The sequence below is a fragment of the Gobius niger genome, assembly GCF_951799975.1.
Source record: "Gobius niger genome assembly, chromosome: 4".
NCBI classification, from domain to species: domain Eukaryota; kingdom Metazoa; phylum Chordata; class Actinopteri; order Gobiiformes; family Gobiidae; genus Gobius; species Gobius niger.
In genome coordinates, this window is record NC_136855.1 from 3772756 (window position 1) to 3796858 (window position 24103).

Here is a 24103-nt window from a genome sequence, read left to right on the forward strand (position 1 = left end):
GTCGTCATCAGCTCCCCGCGTTTAGGCCGCGGATGATGACGTAGACAGAATCCACCGTGATAGTGCGCCCTCTGCTGGCAAAGAGGGATATACGACGGTATTTATGTATTTAGCTCATGTTTTACAGTTGTATCGTTGGGATTATTTTGTGTAATTTAGAATGTGTTGACATGTAACTTACTTTAGGCTACATGTACTATTGTTTTGGTTATTTTATGAAATTAAAACAGTATGTTTTACTCCTTTCATTGTATTTTGTTGGACAGTGCCTTCATTTGTTCAACAAGGGACAGAGACAATATTTTGGAACAAAATCACATTTTTTGTGTCAACAGGCCATTGCTGTAAGCAGTAAAGAAAGGAGAGACATCATAGGGTTAATAATGTTAGCTTGCAGATGCTATAACATAGTAAAAAGTAACATTTGTACCGTCAGAGTCTTCCCTGTTTCCTAAATTCAACAGCAAAACAAAAGATCAGCACTGATGTCATTAATGTGTAAAAATCAAATGTTGTAATTCTGGGCTAATAATGATAATAATAATGCTACTGTCAAAACTAGTCTGGAATGACATATACATGCAACTATGTCCCATTAATAATGACAACTTTTTTTTTCTTTTTTTCATTTTCCTTTATTTATCCAGGATAAAATTTATGCAATAATTTGCCACAGAAAGTAAAAGATACCCTTAATGCATCATTATGAATAAATTATGTATTTACTTTACAGCCTGCAATCGCATTTTTTGGGTAGCATGTGATTGGGATTATTTAGCTATTGTTTTTACTCATTTAAAACTAGCATAAACGCTATTTCAAGCAGAAAATGAGTGTGTCATGTTAGCTTTTTCAAACAACAGAAGCAGCTACGATTTCAAAATTGGTTCATAAGAAATCAAAAAATGAAATAACTCGGTTAAAGATCACGTTCGTTGAGTTGATCAAATCAATCTTCCCAAAACCGAACACCGTCGTATATCCGTCTTTACCAGGAGAGGGCGCAGCTTCACGGTATTTCTGTCTGGGCTCCGGGTCTGCAGCTTTCCCCAGCCCTGTAATGATAATATTTAGATTTAATGATAATAGTTAAAGCCACACCGTGTAGAATTTTGCCCAATAAATAAAATAGAAATACAAGCATTTATTTCATGACAGATATTTACATCATTGAAAAATACCTCATAAATGTACAAACAAACATGGGTTTTTGCTGTGAGCGGCTCAGACATGACTGTAACTTTACTGGGAATGGGTACGTCTCCAGCTCGTCTCCATGGTGATGTCGACTAAAGTCAGCAGAATATAAAATTTGAACAGGTTAGGTCCTCATCCAGATCCATCCTTTCATTACCCACTGCAGTAATGGACTTTTCTGTGTAGAGCTGGTCATTAGGAACATGTTTTGTAGTGATGTCAACACCATAGTCCAAAAGTTACGCAGTGTCCCTTTAACCTCTTAACCCCCGACTTAAACAAGCACATTTTCTCCAGTTCAGCTTTAAACAAATCTAAAAGCTTCTCGACTGGAGCTCACAGTTTGAAAGTTACATCAAACGGATCTTTTTCCTTGCATTGTCACTTTTTTTTTTCTTTTTTTTTTACTGTTTTTTAATCATATCTCTTCTGTCACTTTTTTGTTGCCTTTTCAACACATTTTTCATCGCTTTTTTGTCACTTTTTTGTCTCTTTGTTGCTTTTTGACACTTTTTTGTTACCTTTTCATGTGTACACACTTTAAAAAACGTGTGATATTATTATTACAGTCTATAGATAGATAGACAGACAGACAGACAGACAGACAGACAGACAGACAGACAGACAGACAGATAGACAGACAGACAGACAGACAGACAGACAGATAGACAGACAGACAGACAGACAGACAGACAGACAGACAGATATAATTAGGTAGGGCTAACTATGTACTGTGAAAAAATAAATAGTTATTTAAACAAACTATTTATTTATATTCACATCATAACAAAAACATATTTATTTGTTATGTGGCAATTAAAGTTACACTGTGTAACATTTTGGACTATTCGGTTGCCATCAGTGCAAAACATGTTCTGACCAGCTCGACACAGAAAATGCTATTTTTGCAGTGGGTGGTCAAAGGGAGGATTTTGATGAGAACCTAACCTGGCAAAACACTACAGGCAAAACTCAATTTTTTCAGTTTTCAGGTTTTGGGCCAAATTGGTCTCTGAACATATAAGCTTTCTCCCGGAAACCAAAAATATACTAATCTTCACAAAAACATGTTTAAATATTGCGCGGATTCAATGTTCCCCCATAGACTTATATGGGAGAACACAATTTCAAGGGCCTTTTTCTCAAAACACATTTTTCTGTCATTGTGGCGACACTATGTCCACGTCAGTCGGACCTAAAGACTTCAAATTTTCCAGCCTTGGACTGAACAATATTTGGAAGATTTTTTCAGAGGGATTTTTTATTATTTAATCCCTTAAGCCCCATTTATTGAGTTTTGAATGTCAAAAAATAAGGCGAAAATTACATTTTTACACATTTTTCCGCTAAAAAAACAGTTTATTTTAAAACTAAACAAGAAATCCAAAATCCCCCGTGAAAAAGTCTTGGCATCTCATTTATCAATAAAATGAAACCATACATTTGAATGTAACTCTATCCATTATTCAGATTTCGTCGCCGAAAAGATGGGAAATTTGGGGCATTTTTAGGCATAAAACACCTTGTTCTTATATGAAAAGATAAAATGACAGAAAACTTGCAATGTATTTTTTTCTCACATTTATGCCAGTGATCTACAACAACAGTTTCAAATTGATATCTGTAAATATAATTTTTTTCCCTATTTGCCTGCAGTTTCTCGCCTTAAATCTCAAATTCTGCTGACTTTAGCCACATCTCCATGGAGACGAGCTGGAGACTGACGCACCCACTCCGGGTAAAGTTACAGTTAAGGCACATGTTTGTTCCTACATTTATGAGGTACTTTTCAATGCTGAAAATATCTGTCATTAAATAGCCTGTATGTCAATATATTAGCACCAAAGTACATCTCTGACATGTTACAGCCGTGTGAACCACCAGGGAGGGGCCTCCTGGTGGTTCCCAGAGTGAACTGCATTTCAGCTTCAGTTTCATGCAGCTAAAATCTGCATATGACAACTGCACTCTTGTCTTTTACTGTAATTGATCAACTTTTATGTTGGCGTTTTATCTTTTCTCTGCTTACTTGTAATTGTAGGCTATGTATTTGTATTGCCTTGTGTATGAATTGTGCTCTACAAATAAACTTGCCTTTATTTATTGTGTAAATTCTACACGTGTGGCTTTATTTATGACCTGTATGTGCCACATAACCTAAAAACATAAATCATTCAGTCCTTCGTAGCTTATTTGAATTTTGTAAAAGTGGTTTTCCCGGTGTGTTCGTCTCCTCCCTCTTGTCCTCTCTGGGCCGCCGTAGTTCTCTGATAAACACTAGTCCTGCTCGCGCGGCTGACAGTCCGCTCTGCGCCCTGCACTCTGCGCCCTGCCACTGCAGCTCATGTCCGATGCTCCACGTCCGCCGGGCTCTCCACTCCCGCCGCTGAGCCGGTCCCGGTCCCGGTCCCGGTCCCGGTCCCCCGCGCTCTGCCTCTGCCCGACATGGAGTACCTTCTGCAGGTGAAGATCGCGGCGCTGTTCGGTCTGCTGCTCCTCACGCTGCTCATCGGCTTCATCCCCGCCAGGGTCAAGTGGTTCCGAGACACCAACGGCACAGGTCCGTCCCAGATATTCAATATTTAGTTATTATTATTATCAGAGTTTGGTCAACGCGGGTCACTGTCCTGCTAGCAGAGCGTGCATTCTGCCGCTGTCGCTGGAGCAGCTCATGTGTTCATGGGACATCACCGCCCGGGCAGCTGAGAAGGAGCTGGTACCATGCAGGAACCAGTACCATGCAGGAACCAGTACCCTATGGCAGCGGCCAGGAGCGGACTGGGACTGAAAAACAGCCCTGGACTCTGGTCAGCGTAAATGTGACACTTCAACAAATACATATGTTACCCCCCCTATCTTACCCCCCGCCGTAACCGAGAGCATTTTCTCCAGTTCAGCTTTGCCCAAATCTAAAAGCTTCTTGACTGGAGAGCAACACTGTAGCGTCTCATTTGAAAGCTGAAATCTGGAAAAGTGATGGTAAATTTTTGTCACGTTGTCGCTGCATTTGCTGCTTTTTCATTACTTTTTTGTGGCTTTTTGGCGTGCTTTCGTCCTTTGTTTTTCGGGGGTCTAAATTGATCTTCTTCCTCACATCATCAGATTTTTTTTTCATCACTTTTTTTGTTGGGCAGTCATCTCATTTTTGTCAAATTTTTGTGACTTTTTTTTTTATAATAATAATAATAATAATGCATTGGTTTTATATAGCGCTTTTCTGGACACTCAAAGACGCTTTACATTGCTCTATTCATTCACTCCATACCCGGTGGTGGTAAGCTACTATTGTAGCCACAGCTGCCCTGGGGTAGACTGACGGAAGCGAGGCAACCAGTCTGCGCCATCGGCCCCTCCGACCACCACCAACCACTCACTCACTCACTACATTCGCTAGGCTTCCTGGTGTTACTAAACGGTCTCCCATCCAAGTACCGACCAGGCCCTTCCCTGCTTAGCTTCCAAGGTCTGACGGGATTGGGCAGAGCAAAGGCGGTGTGGCCACACTTTTTGGTCAAATTTTTCAAATTTTTTTTTGGTCAATTTTTTTGTCATTTTTTTGTCAAATTCTTATCACTTTTTCATCCATTTTTTCCTCAATTTTTCGTCAAATTTTTCTCACTTTTTTCACATTTTCATCCTTTTTTTCTCGTCTCAGTTTTGTTGCTATTTTCACACCTTTTTTCCAGAAGCTTTTGGATTGGGGTAAAGCTGGAGGAAATGTGCTCGGTTCAGGTGGGAGTTAAGGGGTTAAGCTTTTACATTTGGGTAAACCTCGGTTTCGCCCGGGGGTAAGGGTAAGGTAAAGTGAGGGGCCAGACCGGTGGCCCTAGAGCCGGTGGCCCTTCTGTGCTCTTCCAGAATACAGGACATATGACCAGTCCACCCCTGGCAGCGGCAGGGGTAGGCAACGTCAGGTCCCGGGGCCAAATCCGGCCCTCCAACATAGAACTTCTGGCCACCAGCATTACTTTGTGAAATAAAAACAAACTAAAAAAAAATCAGAGAGTGAATCCTTTTTAAATCCAAAAGAATGCTGAAAAAAACCCATTGTTCATTACTTGATCAGGGTCTATCCAAGCAGGGGATTGGATAACAGTGGAAAGCCAAAGCACAGGAAACTTTTGAGCAAAAAATAAGTGCCACATTTCAGCCAGAACTTCAACTGTTTAAACCGTCTTTTTGGTATTTTCAATCAAATTATACAGTAGAAATTGTTGAGCAATGTCAATGTTTTCCAAGAAACGTATGTAATGCCAGTTTGAATCCTTTGTAATGCTTTATAATGACAGTTATGGCCCTGATGTAATGAAATGACTTGCTTTTAAATGCCCTTTTAGAATATTCCCCGACAAAGCTCACCATTTGGTCATTTGTGATAGATACAGACGGCATCTCGTCATAGAAGGGGGCGTGGCTTCGTCGAGGGGGAAAATAGAATCTTTAGAGAAACGCAATTTTCCACTCTTTTGCCATTTTCTGGTGGAATATCAACTTATTTATCTCATACAAATTAAGTCAAGTGTAAATCGGGTCCATATGGATATTTTCTCACAGCAGATTGTGCAGTAGAAGTGAAAAAACGGCATTTGTAGCAAGCGCTAGCTAACCGTTAGCATTAGCCCAATGATAACATGTAGCATCAAGTAGCATTCTCCATTATTCATGTATTTATGGGCTGTTGAACCACTTTGCTCCTCCCTATGTCTTTGTATCATTATTTAGTAGAAACTATGTTCATATTTCAGCATTTGTTCCAGTAGTTTTTGAATAATTAGAGAAAATTTACATTTTTTCAAAATTGTTTTCCCCCTTAACTGTTTTCAAAAATGACCATATATGGGCGATTCCAGAGATGCCGTCTGTATCAATGTAGAACTGTTGCTTTTGTGAAAAGTGGTGCTTTACTTTGGGAGGTTTGGCCCCTGGTCTTTTGACGATGAAGAAAATGGGCCCTCCATATAGCAAACTTTCCTTACCCTGGCCTGTGGTAGCTCTGCTCTTGTCTTAGATCTTATATGATATAGCCGATATCACTGTCATTACTGGGAGAACCCACATGAAACAAAAGCAGTCTCGAGGTTGAATTGCCTTCTCTGCCTGCACGTACAAACTGTAGACTGAGATTGTGGCGTCATTCAATTCTAGAATGTGAACTCGACCTATTCAGTCGTGTTTTTAGTGGACTCTTCCTCCTCGCTGCTTCACTGGCCACGAGGGACTTCCTCAGGGCTGTAAAACTAGAGCTGAATCAAAAGCACACAGGCCTGGTGCACGTTGTGTTGAAAAAGGCGCTTTACCAGATTGTTTTGAATGAAAAAGGGGAACGAAGCCTCTACATTAGTCAGCAGTGTACCTACAAACTCATGTCTAACTTCTTCACAGGGTTGATAAGAACACTTCACGGTATTCACGGTAATGCAAACAAGCTCGATCAAAGTACTTCATAATGAGAAGTGCAGCGTCAAAAGGTTTCTCCCAATCTCCCCACAGTCCAAATGTCTGAAATGACAGAGTACTGAATCATTTGTATTCAATTGTGAAAAAAATAAATGATATAAGTCAGGTGTAGGGCAGTGTTAATTTTGACAACATATTTTAATTTAGTTTTAGTCTTAGTCTTTTGACTAAAATGTAATGTAATTTAAGTCGAGATTTAGAAAAAATCGTTTCAATTTTAGTCTAGTTTTAGTCGACTAAAATTGCATGTCAATTTAGTCGACTAAATTTAAGACGAATTTAGTCGACTTTGCATTTACAATATTCTTTATAATATATATTTTTTATAATATTTAATGTTGTTCCTCTGCTTCATGGAGCTGCTCCACATGAACAAATCTCAGAGCGGCTCCTATAGCAGGGAATTTACATGGTCTGAGGCTCTTTCAGACAGTCAATAAAAGTTTGGATGATTTTAGTCTCTCCTTTTCATTTTTATTTAGTCTTATTTTAGTCGACTAAAATATCTGGACATTTTAGTCATAGTTTTAGTCTCATGAGAAACTTTTAATTTCGTTTCAGTCCAATTTTAGTCGTCAAAAAATATCACTTTGACTAAAATTAAGACTAAATATTTTAGTCGACGAAATTAACACTGGTGTAGGGCCCTGAAAACTTCGAATTGAAATCTGTACTGCACATATTCTGCACTGCTGCATTCATTTGGACTGGGAAACGCGTTTTCCCGAGAGGTCATTGTCCCCAGGTGGTTTGTGTTCGTGTGCTTTTTAAGTGGAACAGTGGGGATTTGATGTCATCAAATCAACGGTCTTTTATCACTGATTACCTCATCATTTGAATTTGGTGGTAGCATTTCAAAAAGCTAAACTAAATCAATTTGACTTTTAGCTAGCATTAATGTCAGGCCGTTCTCTCGCTAATGTTACTCTCAAGGACGGCGAAAGTAGGAAATATTTAACTAACAAAAGCTCACATTAGACGATAAAAGAACACCTGATTTCCGCTTTCAGGTGTGGAGGCCGGGAAGCTCGTTCTGACCTAAGTTCTCCTGTCCTTTTCCCAAATGTTTTCCCAGAGGACCACATGAGGGGATTAAAGAGGGTGTATTGTTCCTTTAGTTGAATAGATTATACTAAAAACTCTCGGGGCCGGGACTCCATCCATGTTTCTATTGGTTAAGTAAAGGTCACTTCAATCCATTCAAATGATTAGCATGAATAGACTGGAGAAGTCGAGGGCCATTTATGAAAGTTGTGGCTTTGAAAAGCGATGAGTCCACAGTCTCGGCTAGAAGAGTAGTGAGAGTCATTAATCACCTCCATGTCAGAATGGGTTTAACATCCCACTATATCTCACAGTCATTGTTTAACAAAAGCTTGACTGCAAAACCTTATAATCATATTTTAACATAATGAACATAATAACAACACAGACATATGAATGCTTCCTGAACCCACTGGATACATCATTTTGTTGGTTTCCTATATTGTTATATCAGTATGGAATGTAGCGCTCTCAAAGGCGTGCTGACTGGAGCGCCCTCTCCCATGGCCCTGTAGTGGAGTCACATGATAAGGATGATCAGCAGTCCTCAAGAGTACTCGCACAAAACGAAATCCACCAAACTGGACCAGCCACTAGTGTCTGATCAGCAGTTTGTCTGAGAGGGAACTGAAACCTTCTCTTCACACAGGCCTAAAAAGAAGCCTAATGAAAGAGAGGTTTTGAGGAGTTTTGACTTGTGTACATATCACAAGACGCCACATATTACAGAAGTATCATTAATTTATATATGCTAACGGCTTAAAACCAAAACAATTGCAAAATTATTCACAAGTTCAGTTTTAGTTTGGATTTTTATTGACAGTTTTCCCAAAAAGAACCACAACTTCTTGTCATTTTTGTTTAGATTCTTACAAATGGTTTAAATTGTGTTGAAACTGTATTAATGCTTAAAGGGGCTAGATGCAAGTTTGCCATTTTATACTCACTACTGCCATCTCAGGTCATTCGTGTAACTGCACCTTCTATATTAAAGAGGGGGTATTATGCTTTTTTCAATCACATAGCACCAGTCTATATCACACTACAATGATGACCAAACCTTCTGTTGGTCTGTAAATGCAGTAAATTAAAGTAACTGCCTTGTTAAAATTGCTCTCTCAAAATGGCTGTAGTGAATGTCTTGAAATAGGCCTCTGTCTCTTTAAGAACCTCTGACCCTTTCCGACACGCCCCCTCCACACGCTGTCTGTGGCATCAGTGGGGAGGGGGTTCTGCTGAGGAGCAGTGGTTGGTTACTCGGCTGGTGACGAAAGCTCGGAGGCGTCTCCAGGAGGTGGGGGCGTTCCTAGGAGGACTCAGGCAAACCTATCCCTAAAATGGCCGCCATCAGAGTTTTTACAGATTACTCAAAAATATGTGAATGTGCCAAGGCAACACTTCAGGCATGTTTTTAATGAGGGAGTGACATAATAACATGATGTAAAGCTTGAAAAAGTCTATTTTGTATAATACCCCCCCTTTAAGCTCGTGCATGACGCCACTTCGGACCTGAATTAACACCTTTTTGAATGACAGTTAATGATTTTAGAGGCAGTTGTGGTGAACAGGTCTGAGCTCATTCTACACATTAGGACAAGGCTGGAACATGTAGGGGGAGGAAAATACATTATTTTAAATTTTTTAGACTCTGTATAGTCCCTTTAATATAACAAAGCAGCAGGAAGAGGACATTATATTCAATATAACGTTTAGTCAAAGCATCTCCATGGAGACGAGCCGGTGATGTCCCGCTCCCAGCAGAGTAACGATTAGAGGCGAGCCGCTCTGTGTAAAGACGTGTTTTGGTTTTTATGGTCATTTTCACCGAAACACCGAAGGTGTAATTAATGCTTGTATTTTTCCAATTACAAAACGTCACAAATCCTTGGTACTGAGCGGCCAGTATTTTGTGTCTTTCTTCTCCGCAGACACTCACCGGACAGTGCTCAGCCTGATCAGCTGTTTTGCCGGCGGAGTGTTCCTGGCAGCATGTCTCCTGGACATTATTCCAGACTATCTGACAGACATCAGTGAAGAGCTGGCCTCTCGACAGGTGCAGGTAAGCACACAGACAAAGGAACAATCTCTGGTCACTGGTACTTTAATGGTGCTTGGTTTAGGGCAGATATCATCGTCCATTGTGATGCCACGCCCCCTCCTGTCAGAAACACGCACTGATCTTCTGTTGGCCTAGTAAACTTTCAAACTTTGCAGGGATTGCACTGTAAATGAAATCAGGAATAACTGATATGCATGCTAGTTTAAGAGAGAGAGAAAGAGGCGCGGTGCAGGAGGTACGAGGCGACGAGCACACGGACCGGGCGGCGCGTGGAGTGGCTTCAAAAACCTAGGCTACGATATAAACTGCTCAATAATTGTCCCGTTCACCCACTGTTTCTTAAAGGAACAGGCCATACTGAGATATATTCTTACCTTAGCTTAGACCAGTTCTTTGTACCTGTCTGGTCTTCACGCGTGTCCTCAGTCACGTAAACCCAGCACAGACGGCGTTAGCATTTAGCCTCTCCCCCTCTCCTCTATAGCTCCATACAAGCTGAAGATAGAAGCTACCAAGCTCTTCCACGTTTTCACTATTTATATATGGTTACGTTAAGTGTTACACTACAAAAGTATAATTACACAAAATTAAACAATGTGTATTTTTTAGACGGGTAAAAAGGGGAACTATTTTGTAAGGCGTTATAACACCAGGAGTACTGGCCTTGTGTCCAAAGAAAATCCCAAACGGAATACTTACTGACTGTAGTGTGGGCTGTTTGCTTGCACTCTAACTGCTGCTGTGTTTGTGTGTTTGTGTGTGTGTGTTAGACCAGTTTCCCGCTCCCAGAGTTCATCATGGCTGCAGGCTTCTTCACTGTACTCGTACTGGAGAGGTTGGTGCTGCACTGCCGGGAAAGGAGAGCGCCCCCTGGGGAGAGGGAGCCCCTTCTGCATGGGGTTCATTCACACGGAGGAGGGGGCCCCGAGGGGCCCGAGCTGGAGAACAGTATTCAGCACGTACATATGGACCTGCAGGCTCACTCGCCCTTCCGCTCCTTCATGCTCTTCTTCTCACTCTCCCTACACTCCGTGTTCGAGGGGCTGGCCATAGGACTGCAGAACACCGACTCTAAGGTACAGTACTACATAGGACTGCAGAACACCGACTCTAAGGTACAGCACTACATAGGACTGTAGAACACCGACTCTAAGGTACAGTACTACATAGGACTGTAGAACACCGACTCTAAGGTACAGTACTACATAGGACTGTAGAACACTGACTCTAAGGTACAGTACTACATAGGACTGCAGAACACCGACTCTAAGGTACAGTACTACATAGGACTGCAGAACACCGACTCTAAGGTACAGCACTACATAGGACTGTAGAACACCGACTCTAAGGTACAGTACTACATAGGACTGTAGAACACCGACTCTAAGGTACAGTACTACATAGGACTGTAGAACACTGACTCTAAGGTACAGTACTACATAGGACTGCAGAACACCGACTCTAAGGTACAGTACTACATAGGACTGCAGAACACCGACTCTAAGGTACAGTACTACATAGGACTGCAGAACACCGACTCTAAGGTACAGTACTACATAGGACTGCAGAACACCGACTCTAAGGTACAGTACTACATAGGACTGCAGAACACCGACTCTAAGGTACAGTACTACATAGGACTGTAGAACACCGACTCTAAGGTACAGTACTACATAGGACTGTAGAACACCGACTCTAAGGTACAGTACTACATAGGACTGCAGAACACCGACTCTAAGGTACAGTACTACATAGGACTGCAGAACACCGACCCTAAGGTACAGTACTACATAGGACTGTAGAACAAAGACTCTAAGGTACAGTACTACATAGGACTGCAGAACACCGACTCTAAGGTACAGTACTACATAGGACTGCAGAACACCGACTCTAAGGTACAGTACTACATAGGACTGTAGAACACTGACTCTAAGGTACAGTACTACATAGGACTGCAGAACACCGACCCTAAGGTACAGTACTACATAGGACTGTAGAACACCGACTCTAAGGTACAGTACTACATAGGACTGCAGAACACCGACTCCAAGGTACAGTACTACATAGGACTGCAGAACACCGACTCTAAGGTGCAGTACCACATAGGACTGTAGAACACTGACTCTAAGGTACAGTACTACATAGGACTGTAGAACACTGACTCTAAGGTGCAGTACTACATAGGACTGCTGAACACCGACTCTAAGGTGCAGTACCACATAGGACTGCAGAACACCGACTCTAAGGTACAGTGCTACATAGGACTGCAGAACACCGACTCTAAGGTGCAGTACTACATAGGACTGTAGAACACTGACTCTAAGGTGCAGTACTACATAGGACTGCAGAACACCGACTCTAAGGTGCAGTACCACATAGGACTGCAGAACACCGACTCTAAGGTACAGTGTAAAGACCACCTAGGTCCTACTACGCTACTACGCACCTAGTGCGTAGTAGCGTTCACGCCTTGGAAGAGACAGGTGATTTGTTACAGAGTGGTGGCCCGTACGGGGAACACGGATCTGATGCACAACCATATCAGCGATTTGTCTATCTCGCGTACATTGCTGTGAATCGGTCAGACGTAGATGACTTATAAACGGATCGTCTCCTCGTGCTGCTCTAGTCATCAGCGACGTATATAAAGTTAGACTTATTGTCCGGGGTTGGACTACAGCCCGTTCATTGTCAACCCCAGCAGGGTGTGTGGCACAGGGGGGTACCGTCCAAGCACGGGGGCTACAACTACCAGCTCGTAGTGCCTGCAGCGCTGGTGCCACAGTTCCTGGCATATTACCACGATAGTCCCTTTGGAGGCCATCTAGGGAGAATGAAGACATTGTTAAAGGTTCTTCAGGTGGCCTGGTGGCCGACGGTCCGAAGAGACGTCTGGAATCACGTCCGCATGTGCCGGACATGTCAGCAGTACAAAAGTCCAAATGAAAAACCAGCTGGACTCCTCCAATCAACAGAGTTGACGGTACCAGGAGAGATGATTGGGGTGGACTTCATGGGTCCATTTCCCCTCAGCAAGGATCGGAACTCCATACTCATGGTGGTGGTGGACTACTACAGCATATGGATTGAAGCGTTCGCCATGAAAGACGCAAAGACACCCAAGGTCTGCAAGATCCTCAAAAATGAGATCTTTACGCGCTGGGGAATTCCTAAGTTCATGGTGTCTGATCGGGGACCCCAGTTTACGAGTCATCTGATGGCCCAAATGTGCGATACATGGGGTGTGACACAAAAACTTACCATAGCCTATCACCCCCAGACCAACATGACGGAAAGAGTCAACCGCACTTTGAAGAACATGATCGCCTCCTATGTTGGAAACCACCACCAGGATTGGGACAAATGGCTGCCGGAGTTCCGAATGGCCCTCAACACCGCCGTGCACGAGACCACAGGTGCCACACCGGCCATGCTGACACTGGGAAGGGAGTTGAAGGGGCCGCTTGAGAGACTAGTGCACAGTGCCCCTACACCGCAAACGTCTGCATATCGGACCCTTCAGATACATACACAGTTGCGAGAGGATGTTGAAAAACATGTGGGCGCGTCCAAAGCTAGACGAGCCAGATACTACAACGCACGACGCAGGGATGTACACTTTGCTATTGGTAGTCTGGTCTGGGTTAGGTCGCACCCGCTGTCCAAAGCTTCTGTTAAGGTCTCTGCTAAACTTGCGCCTAGATGGAATGGGCCTGCTAGAGTAGAGAAGAAATTAGGCCCTGTGAACTACCAAGTTCGTTGGATGACAGATAAGGGGAAGGTGGACACTATTAACGTGGTCGACATGAAGCCCTTCTTTGGTCCCGATAAGCCGCTGGCTGGGGGGGGGGGAATGTAAAGACCACCTATAGTCCATGGGCCAGACCAAATATCGGTACCGAAAAGGTGGCAAAGGCTATCGTTGATTTTTAAGTAGGTCCATGTCTGAGGTTTATATTTTTGTATGATAGCCTTTTCAGAGTTACAGCTTTATCATAGTTTTCAGCTGTTGAAGTGAACCAACGCCATGTCAAAAAAGTCGCTTTTGACACTGGTCCTTTTCTTGGTTGAGGCCATTTCCAGCCCATTAGATACTGATTTACACCATTGTATTTGGTATCATTGTAAAGAAGACGTTTTCATGTTTCATTTGAGCCCAAATGTACTACTCTGTGACTATTACTGTGGTAACCATAGCTCCTCAAACTCAAACCTGAGGACATTTTTTCACCATTTTCATCAAAACAGTTTTACTATGTTTAACACTGTTTCTTCAAAGAACATCACTAAGACAAATGTTTGATACTGGGGAACTCTCTAGACTCTGAGGATTCAGGAAATGTATAAAATGTCAGTACTTTTTCAACTTAAGGCCTCACAGTGAGCCCCGAAGTAAAAGAATGTCCACCTCACATGAGCCTCTCCCATTGAAATAAGCCTATATCTGCCATTCTAAGGTTGGAACAGCTGGTGAGACTTTCTGTCCAGGACAGGCCAATGCAACTTGAAATTACATTTGTGGAGAAGAACAGTTCTGTATTTTCAGCAAAAAGTTGTTTATCTATTTTATATATTGTAGATATTTATCATATAATATGCTATATACACACAGTGCCAATCTGTTTCTTTCACTACTATACATAGTCCTGTACATTTGTCTAAAATGTCTTAATAATCCAAGATAATTCCAACAGTGTGTCTTTGTAGACACCACATGGTTGTGCCAAAAAAGACCATATTTTACACCAGATACTAACTTAGTTGTTAATGTATTTGCTGTAGAACGTTTGTTCTGAAGTTGAATTTGAATTTGAAGTTGAATTTGAAATTGAAGTTGAAGTTGAATTTTTCATAAACCACACATTTGAACAACATCCTTGTTTACTGATTAGTAAGTTAATAAAGTAAAACATTTTGTAAGGTCATTTCAGTAAAGTTGTTTTATTTCATTACAAATAAATAAAATATAGTAGTATGGAGATGGTGAGGTGTGAGGTGTTAAAAGAGTCAACTCAAAACTAAAGCTTAGCCTCATCCAGAACTAAATCACAGAGGAATTTCTCCAGCTTTTCTGTTTTTTTGTGTATGTGCTGTATTAATGTATTTGAGTTTTTTTATGTTGTGTAATTTATTTATTTTCTTCCCAGGCATATTGAGTCTGTGCGCATGAAATATGCTGTATAAATGAATAAACAAAAGTTTACTTATTAGTTTTATGGACAGGACTTAAAGACACAGCCAGGAACCGGAGGGTGTCCGGTTTGGGAACCCCAGGATCTCAGGTGTTGTTCTGTTGGTTTCATCAAATCAGGACCTTCAGCTGCCCTGGGGCAGTTTGCAGCCAAGTGTGAAGTGGGATGAGTATCAGCACCTCCAAATCCGAGGCCATGGGTGGCTTCCCCTCTACAGGTCGGTGGAGAGGCCTTGCCTCAAGTGGAGGAGTTCAAGTATCTCAGGGTCGTGTTCACGAGTGAGGGACGGATGTAGCGTGAGATCGATAGACAGATCAGTGCGACATCGGTAGTGATCGTTGTGTCGGACTGTTGTGGTGAAGAGGGAGCTGATTTGCTTATTGATCTATGTTCTACCCTCACCTATGGTGATAAGATCTGGGTAATGACCGAAAGGACAAGGTCGCAGATGCAGGCGGCCGAAAGGAGTTTTCTCAGTCACCTAAGAGGAGCTTGGAATAGAGCCGCTGCTTCTTCCCATCGGGGAGAGCCATCTTAGGTGGCTCGGGGACACACTGTCTCTATGTGGCCTGGGAAGCTTTGGGATTCCTTCAAAAAAGCTGGAGGAAGTGGAGAGGGATGTCTGGAAATCTCTGCTTTGCTGCTGCCTCCATGACCTGACCATGGGTTAATTATCTTACCACCAAGTGTGGACTGAATGAATTCGTTTGGGCGACTTATCTCATGTGAAGAGTATTCCTTATACTCATACTCTATCCTTTCTTCCCTAGTTATGAACTATATCTCAATATATTTTAACTTGACCACTCAAAGCATGCCTCCTCTAAAACCCCAGACCTCAGACTTGCCGATGCCAATCCTTGGTGCCGTGTACAAAGTTCAAGGGCCAGATCTTGTGACTGGCACAGTCCGTGCGCAACTCTAAACGCAACGTGGTGCACGTGCGATCTTGCATGTGGCGCAGGTTTTGCGCTAAAGGCTGCGCTGCTAGGGAGAGGGCGTTATTTAAGAAAAAGAGGCCGACTGAGGCGTGGTTCATTATAAGCAGCACTCGCGCTGCTCTTCTATGGCAACCTTCACATTATGTTCCTCTTTACATCGCGCTGCCTTGTCTTCTTCTACGTCAAATTGAAAACAAAAGCAAAATTGCCTTGAAAAGTCTGTTTGAGCGTAGGTTACGCACGGCCTACTTTGATACAGTAGATCAGGGGTGGCCAACCCGCGGCTCTCGAGCCGCATGCGGCTCTTGGCCAATCAGAGTGCGGCTCTTTGCATGATTGGAGATGTTTAATACAATGCGGCTCTTTGCAAAATAATTGGTAAATATTTCCCATAAACTGTAACAGTCTTTGACCAAAAATCCAACCATAGTCCTACAGACCCTTCCATCTCTACATGAATGAGAGTCTGTATCTCCCTCCTTTTCGAGGCGGTGTGTAAAAGGTGCCCGTGCAGCCTCACTCACAGCGGGATGTAGGTTGAACAACAGGCAGGCAGATCGTGGCACTGGGATCAGCTTCTGTGCTTTTCAGGTTTCTGATCAGCTACTCTTTATTTGATGTAATTTGGCCACATATTCACAGAAAAAGATCATAATTAGGAAATGAAAAAAAGCGGAGCTCTAACGAAGCATATGATGCGAAGCGCGACATCGTAACGCGGAAATACGCAAAGATGCAACTTAAAACAGACTCTCAGATCCTCCAGAGGCTCCTGGTTAAAGTTTATGAACTTTATGCAGCCTAGAGTGCGTTCGAAGGACGAAGCTGCAGGCACTGAGCGCACAGGCCAGGGGCGAATCAGAGGAGGGGGCTCAGTGGGCAGGGCCCCCCATACAAACACACCCCAGCATTAAAAAAAATAAAATAAATAATAATAATCTAATTCTGTCTCAGTCAGAGCAGAAAGCACAAAATGTCATTTAATATACATGTATTTCAATCTTGTTGAGGAGTAAAACCATTCAATCTAACACAATTATTAAAAAAAAGAAAGAAAAAGGCATAAAGTTATAGTTTATTGTGATTAAATAAAACGGTCACATTCTATTTAATCACAATAAACTACCGCCCCGGAATCTCGCTAATGGTCGGTGCCTTTGTGGCTCTTCACAGGATCAAGGTTGAAAATTTCGGCTCTTGGTCTCTGACTGGTTGGCCACCCCTGCAGTAGATCAACACACACACCCCTAACACCAAACACACCCCGACCACCAAAACAACAACAGTTTTCCACAAATAAACCACTCATGCCTTAAGTGCCACAACACCAGGTCTGATCTGCGTTTTAAGGAGACATTTCCATCGTGTGTCAGTCTTTACCTCCTGATGATGCCACAGCTCAGTCCAAAAGAAAGAAGCGCATTTTACAGGGCACAGAGCAACGTTTTTTTTTTCCAATTCAGCCGCTCCAAGAATCCTGCAGCTGTAGCGCAAATGTTCCAATACGCTACAGTTTTCTTGCAACTGCTGCATAAGTCTGACCCCTCTGCAGCCGATTGTATAGTTTCTGATCAATTAAATCCTGTACATTTCGTAACTTTGCGCATTCGAACGGTGTCCAACGTGAGGCTGCTGCCTCTCTGTCCCGCTCGCTCAGCTTGGATCTGCAGCAGCGGAGGGACACTTTGATTTCTTTAATCTTTATTAAACATTGCACGCTGCATCATGCATGTTACGCGTTTACAAGAGAACCCTCCCCTCGCTGAGCCACCTCTGCAGGGCTCAGCATCACCTCGGGCTGACAATAGTTATATCGAGCTCAGTCAAATACAACTAGAAAACTGTCTCTTGGGAGCTCAGCAGGCACCACCTCTGAAAGCTCTTGTTGCCTCTTGTGCACATTTTATCTCAATACCAGCATCTTTTATGTTAATGGAAGAAACCAAAGCATCCAAAGAAAATCTGTCCACACAGACAGAGGATGTAAACTCCACACAAAAACACCTACATTGAGCTTCATACTGAGAGGCAAGACAACGCTAAGCAGTAAGACTAACCACTGAGGGCATGCAATCTCTCGCATTCAATAATTTTTGGGCCAGATCTTACACCTGGCGCAAAGACAGCGCTGCTCCAAACAAGACAAGACCCACATTATTTTCCTAGCTTACATCGTGCTGCCTCATGTTCTTCCTTTAGTGTTATGGGCTAAGCTCTATCAGATCAAACAAAAAACTTGAGCTAACCACTGTCCGTGTCTGAGAGAAAAAGATGTAAAGCCGGTCCTGCTGTGGTTCCAGTCTGTACTCAGCCGAAATTCACCCCCACTTCTCCCTTGCCCCTTCACAGTCGCAGAGTCTGGTTGGAAGAAAACATAACATTGCCAATGGCCACAGATCGCCATTGTCAACTGTTGCAGGAAAAGCTTGGTTCTTGCATAACCAACTGTCTAACCAACTACAGTTTGTGTCTCTGGCAGACAGCTCTCCCAGATCTCCTACAGCTGCAGGAGTTATGCAGGACACAGAACTGTGGCTGTGTTTAAGCTGTAGCTAAACTTACAATTTCCACAACTTCTTGGACATAAAGGTACTCCCTTCACCCTTTTCTATCAGCAAAATGTTTTTTGTACAAGGGGATTCAAGAGTGACTGAATGTCTAGCTGTCACCTCACAGCAAGACGTTCCTGGGTTGGATATCCCAAGCCATGGGGACCTTTCTGTGTAGAGTTTGCATGTTCTTCTTTTTGTTTCATGTCCCCTGAGTCAATTTTCTGTAGAATCCACTTCTAGTATGGTAGAACACCTTGGTACTTCTAACCTAGCTTTTGGCTCAAAATCTAGCAATAGTTAACCCCCTTTTGTCTTTGTCCCGAGGGCCATTCGACTGCACAACTCTCTAGAAGCAAAAGACAATGGTGTCTGCAATGTTATATTGCTAGAAACTTTATTTATTTGCCAATTACCAATGTAGAATTATGTGGTTTCAGTAGTGAATGAGTGAAAGTGATTGAGTGAGTGCATAAACAGTGTATAGGCTACATAATATGTGTTTTTTTTTTTTTTTTTTTACAATTTAGTATCAGGTTATATAATACAGAATAACTGTAATTTTTATAAATGTAATTTCAAGTTGCATTGGCCTGTCCTGGACAGAAAGTCTCACCAGCTGTTCCAACCTTAGAATGACAGATATAGGCTCATTTCAATGGGAGAGGCTCATGTGAGGTGGACATTCTTTTACTTCGTGGCTCACTGTGAGGCCTTAAGTTGAAAAAGTACTGACATTTTATACATTTCCTGAATCCTCAGAGTCTAGAGAGTTCCCCAGTATCAAACATTTGTCTTAGTGATGTTCTTTGAAGAAACAGTGTTAAACATAGTAAAACTGTTTTGATGAAAATGGTGAAAAAATGTCCTCAGGTTTGTGTTTGAGGAGCTATGGTTACCACGGTAATAGTCACAGAGTAGTACATTTGGGCTCAAATGAAACATGAAAATGTCTTCTTTACAATGATACCAAATACAATGGTGTAAATCAGTATCTAATGGGCTGGAAATAGCCTAAACCAAAATATGGACCAGTGTCAAAAGCGACTTTTTTGACATGGCGTTGGTTCACTTCAACAGCTGAAAACTATGATAAAGCTGTAACTCTGAAAAGGCTATCATACAAAAATATAAACCTCAGACATGGACCTACTTAAAAATCAACGATAGCCTTTGCCACCTTTTCGGTACCGATTTGCCAGATTTTGGGGTTTGGCCCATGGACTACCAAAACCCTCTATAATGTTGTTTAATGTCAGAACCTGGTCACAGTAGGCATAGACTGTGTCTTTTTTAATTGTGTCGTATTGTTGCCTGGGTTACCGGTATATCTGGGTAACGGGGCACGCGCACGGGCGCGCGAGAAAGGTGACGTCACACGCCGACTTGGGACACCTTGCCAGTGTTGCGCTGCCGGGAGCTAACCTTTTGTGGATGTATGAGAGTTTTTTTGAACTAACCATCCAGGACGGAGGTGGATTTACGCTTCGCGGAGCTGCTGGGAGTGTCTGGTCCGACTTGGGGTGCACGGGAGGGCAGCCGCTCGGGTTGTGAGTACTTGGCTGCCGATGGCCACATAGCCGGCTACCTGTTGCTATAACCGCGTTTATTCTGTCCCATAGAAACCGGGCCTGCGGTGGGTTTCAAGGCTTCCCGGTCTGGACCTGTATTTAAGGACTTATTTTGGACTATAAACTTTTATTTTCACGCACCTTAGTGCGTTGTTTTGTGTTCAACAGGTTTTACGCTCGAGCGTTGGGGTGGGATGTGGCTGTACATATAAAATTGAGCCAAAGCTAAATCATTTGTTTGTTTATTGGTTGTTCACCCCTGCTGGTATACAGATCCCCCGTTGCCTGATAGTGCGTACTTAGCGTTCACGCCTTGGAAGAGACAGGTGATTCGTTACAACAGTACTACATAGGACTGCAGAACACCGACTCTAAGGTACAGTACTACATAGGACTGCAGAACACCGACTCTAAGGTACAGTACTACATAGGACTGTAGAACACCGACTCTAAGGTACAGTACTACATAGGACTGCAGAACACCGACTCTAAGGTACAGTACTACATAGGACTGCAGAACACCGACTCTAAGGTACAGTACCACATAGGACTGTAGAACACTGACTCTAAGGTACAGTACTACATAGGACTGCAGAACACCGACTCTAAGGTACAGTACTACATAGGACTGCAGAACACCGACTCTAAGGTACAGTACTACATAGGACTGTAGAACACTAACTCTAAGGTACAGTACTACATAGGACTGCAGAACACCGACTCTAAGGTACAGCACCACATAGGACTGCAGAACACCGACTCTAAGGTACAGTACTACATAGGACTGCAGAACACTGACTCTAAGGTACAGTACTACATAGGACTGCAGAACACCGACTCTAAGGTACAGTACTACATAGGACTGTAGAACACCGACTCTAAGGTTCGGTATCCACACTCGCACTGAGGAGGGGAGCTGGGGGACAGTCCAAAGGATACATTAGGGTTTTAGCAAAGCTACTGCAGTCACAGTCAAAGGCACTACTTCAACAACAGCACTGCTGAAAGTGAAAGCGTTTCATTGTATGTGAATGTCTGCTGACACTAAAACTAGTTTAAGGGTCAACATCCACAGCACCCTCACTAAGCCCTGACTAATCATGTGCCTTTACACGGGGGGGTCTGCAGGGCAAAGAAACATGAAGCTGACCTGTGCCCCTCTTTGGAACTTGACATATATTTCCCATTCATTATTGTGTACCTATCTTTTATATTGGGCCACAATTAGGCAACAAACTGAAAGGATTTATGTGGACTTAAAGAAAGCCGAACCATGTTACATGTAGGCAATTTGAATCATCCATTTTCTTCCACTTTTCCGTTGCCGGGTCGTGGGGGCAGTTGTTGGAGATGCCCATATCACACTGCACCAGCCCCTTATGGCGCCTCCTGCAGGTGGTGGGTCCACAGAAGGACGGCCTCATGGTTCTAACCGGGCCTGTTGGTCTCTCATAAGGGGCTTCTGAACCGCTCTTTGTCTGACCCGTCACCTAGGACCTGTTTGCCATGGGACACCCTACCAGGGGCACGAAGCCCCTGACAACAGAGCTCCAGGACCATTCGGGTGCTCAAACCCCTCCACCACGTTAAGGTGGCGGTTCCAGGACGGGTCACTGCAATTAGAACTTTTATTTTGCCTTTAATAGGCAATTAATTCCATCTGCTGCTTCTGAAAGTTTTTATTTTTTATTTGTTTTTAATAATGATTATTTTTATTATTTAACCAGGAAAGTTCCACTGAAATGGGTAATCTCTTTTCCAGGGGAGTCCTCGTCAGAAAGGGCAACCTATTGTACATGTTTTTAGTGGTAGGGGAAACTTGAGTACTGAGAGGAAACTTACGCAGACATGGGGAGAACATGCAAGCTCCACACAGGAGTGCCCCCTCCACATCCCCGCTCACTGGAATTTGAGCATGATGAGGGTTCATTGTGCCTGCGGTCACATGACTTGACATCTTATGACTTTATTGATGTGTTTAAGTATGTTCCTTCTGTTGGGTTCAGCTTCTGCAGTCACAGTCAAAGGCACTACTTCAACAACAGCACTGCTGAAAGTGAAAGCGTTTCATTGTATGTGAATGTCTGCTGACACTAAAACTGGTTTAAGGGTCAACATCCACAGCACCCTCACTAAGCCCTGACTAATCATGTGCCTTTACACGGGGGGGGGGGTCTGCAGGGCAAAGAAACATGAAGCTGACCTGTGCCCCTCTTTAGGTCCTGACGTATATTTCCCATTCATTATTGTGTACCTATCTTTTATATTGGGCCACAATTAGGCAACAAACTGAAAGGACTTATGTGGACTTAAAGAAAGCCGAACCATGTTACATGTAGGCAATTTGAAGAGTGAAATGATCGCAGCCAGTGCAGTTGCATGTAGAGGGAGTAAAGTACTTGATTTCACTTTTAGTGTAAATATTACTCCCATATGTGTAAGTAAATGTTGCTTAGTCAAACGCTTATTTGAGTTAAATACTGGAGTATTTGCTGTAGGATATACTTTTAAAAAGATCATGTAGAAAATACAGATCTGTTATAATAATAATAATAATAATAATAATAATAATAATAATAATCACTTTTCATGTGCAATGTTAAAACACAAAGATGGAGCTACAGCGACTTCATGGTTCACCCTTAAACACACTTTTAGAAAAGTTACGTTAAAGAGCACAAGAGCTGTAAAAAAGTGAAGGAACAATATTTCTTAAAACTATTTTTATTTTTAAGTTCTTTTCATACATTTAAAAATAATTTAACTTTTAAACATTTTTAACCCTGCAATTGCCAACTTAATGACCCAAAGTTACTATAGTCCATGATCCCAAAACACAAAAAATGAATTAATTTTAAGTGCATAATGGGAAATTTCTGGTCTGTCTGGTGAGGCCTGATGTCTGTGACATATGACCTGAAGGATTTGTTTCCAAAGTTAAAATGTGTTTATGTAGCAACAATTTTAGTGAAAATCTCACATTAAGAAAGAAGAAAAGAAAATGCCTGTTACTAAACGGTTGTGAATCACATTAATAACTGCATTTCTCCATTGTTACTAAATCTCTCCCTTTATTTTGTGAGTTTTGCATCAGAGTGAGTCTGTGGAAGTGTTTAGGAAGGAGCAAGACAGAGTTAGAGGTTTTTTGAACCGGTGTTTGGACAAAAATGATTGGGATTCTACAGTTGTCTCTAAACCCCCCTGTCTACAGCTTATTTTGTACAAATACCTATGGAATTTCAGGGTGACCCATGACCAAACAAACCGATACTGTACAGACTTTTCAAGGCAGAATTGTTTATTTTGCGTTTGTTAGTGAATTTGGCAATGACAGTGATTGAAAGGTCAAAGGGCGTGTGTCTGAGGCCCTCTTCCCTTTGTGCCGCAGGTGCTGGAGATCTGCATAGCCATCCTGGTGCACAAGTCCATCATCGTGTTCAGCCTGTCGGTGAAGCTGGTGCAGAGCGGCGTACGCTCAGGCTGGGTGGCCGCGTACCTGGGCGTGTTCGCGCTGATGTCCCCCCTGGGCATCGCGCTGGGCGTGGCCGTGATGGAGGCGCAGCTGAGCTCCGGCGGCCTGGTGCGCGCCGTGCTGGAGGGGCTGGCCGCCGGCACCTTCCTCTACATCACCTTCATGGAGATCCTGCCCCACGAGCTCAACTCCCCGGGGAGACAGCTGCTCAAGCTGCTCTTCCTCCTGCTGGGCTTCGGCGTCATGGCCGGCCTCACGTTTGTGGGCTGACCCGGGAACCGCCCTCACACACTCCCATTTTTACCTCCTTTTGAAATCGTCTCCGATCTTAAACTCGATTTAGAGGGAAATGATCAATATTTGTATTTATTGATTACTGACTTTGAATCTCCCACAGCTGTTTTTAGTCGTATTATTTAGTGTTTTTTGATTATGTATTGGCTTTACAGGTACTTTTACTGTGCTGCTCTTTTGAGTCGTTTTGTCAAATTTGAACCAAAAAAAGAGTGAACAGAGGACGTCTGGTTCGGCAATATTTATTATTAGATCAAAATGTCTATCGACATTTGAATGAGTTTACTTTCAGTCAGAGTTGTTTATTTAAATGATATTATTAAGTTT

The 24103-nt window shown here is 42.8% G+C and overlaps 1 protein-coding gene across 1 annotated transcript; it reads left to right on the forward strand.

Annotated features, from left to right (window-relative positions):
* The first annotated feature begins 3394 nt into the window (after positions 1-3394).
* Positions 3395-23753, forward strand: slc39a1 (solute carrier family 39 member 1). The gene is made up of 4 exons (XM_079555309.1): positions 3395-3757; positions 9627-9757; positions 10528-10833; positions 23399-23753. Exons 1-4 carry the CDS (start codon positions 3643-3645, stop codon positions 23750-23752), a joined length of 906 nt encoding a protein of 301 aa, XP_079411435.1. The 5' UTR covers positions 3395-3642; the 3' UTR covers position 23753.
* Positions 23754-24103: the final 350 nt, after the last annotated feature.

What these genes read in the sequence shown, in the direction of transcription:
- slc39a1 (XM_079555309.1), top strand. Translation starts at nt 3,643, where the DNA reads ATGGAGTACCTTCTGCAGGTGAAGATCGCGGCGCTGTTCGGTCTGCTG. An exon ending in CCGAGACACCAACGGCACAG is followed by an intron (nt 3,758 to 9,626) that starts GTCCGTCCCAGA and finishes TCTTCTCCGCAG; the next exon opens with ACACTCACCGGACAGTGCTC. An exon ending in TGGCCTCTCGACAGGTGCAG is followed by an intron (nt 9,758 to 10,527) that starts GTAAGCACACAG and finishes TGTGTGTGTTAG; the next exon opens with ACCAGTTTCCCGCTCCCAGA.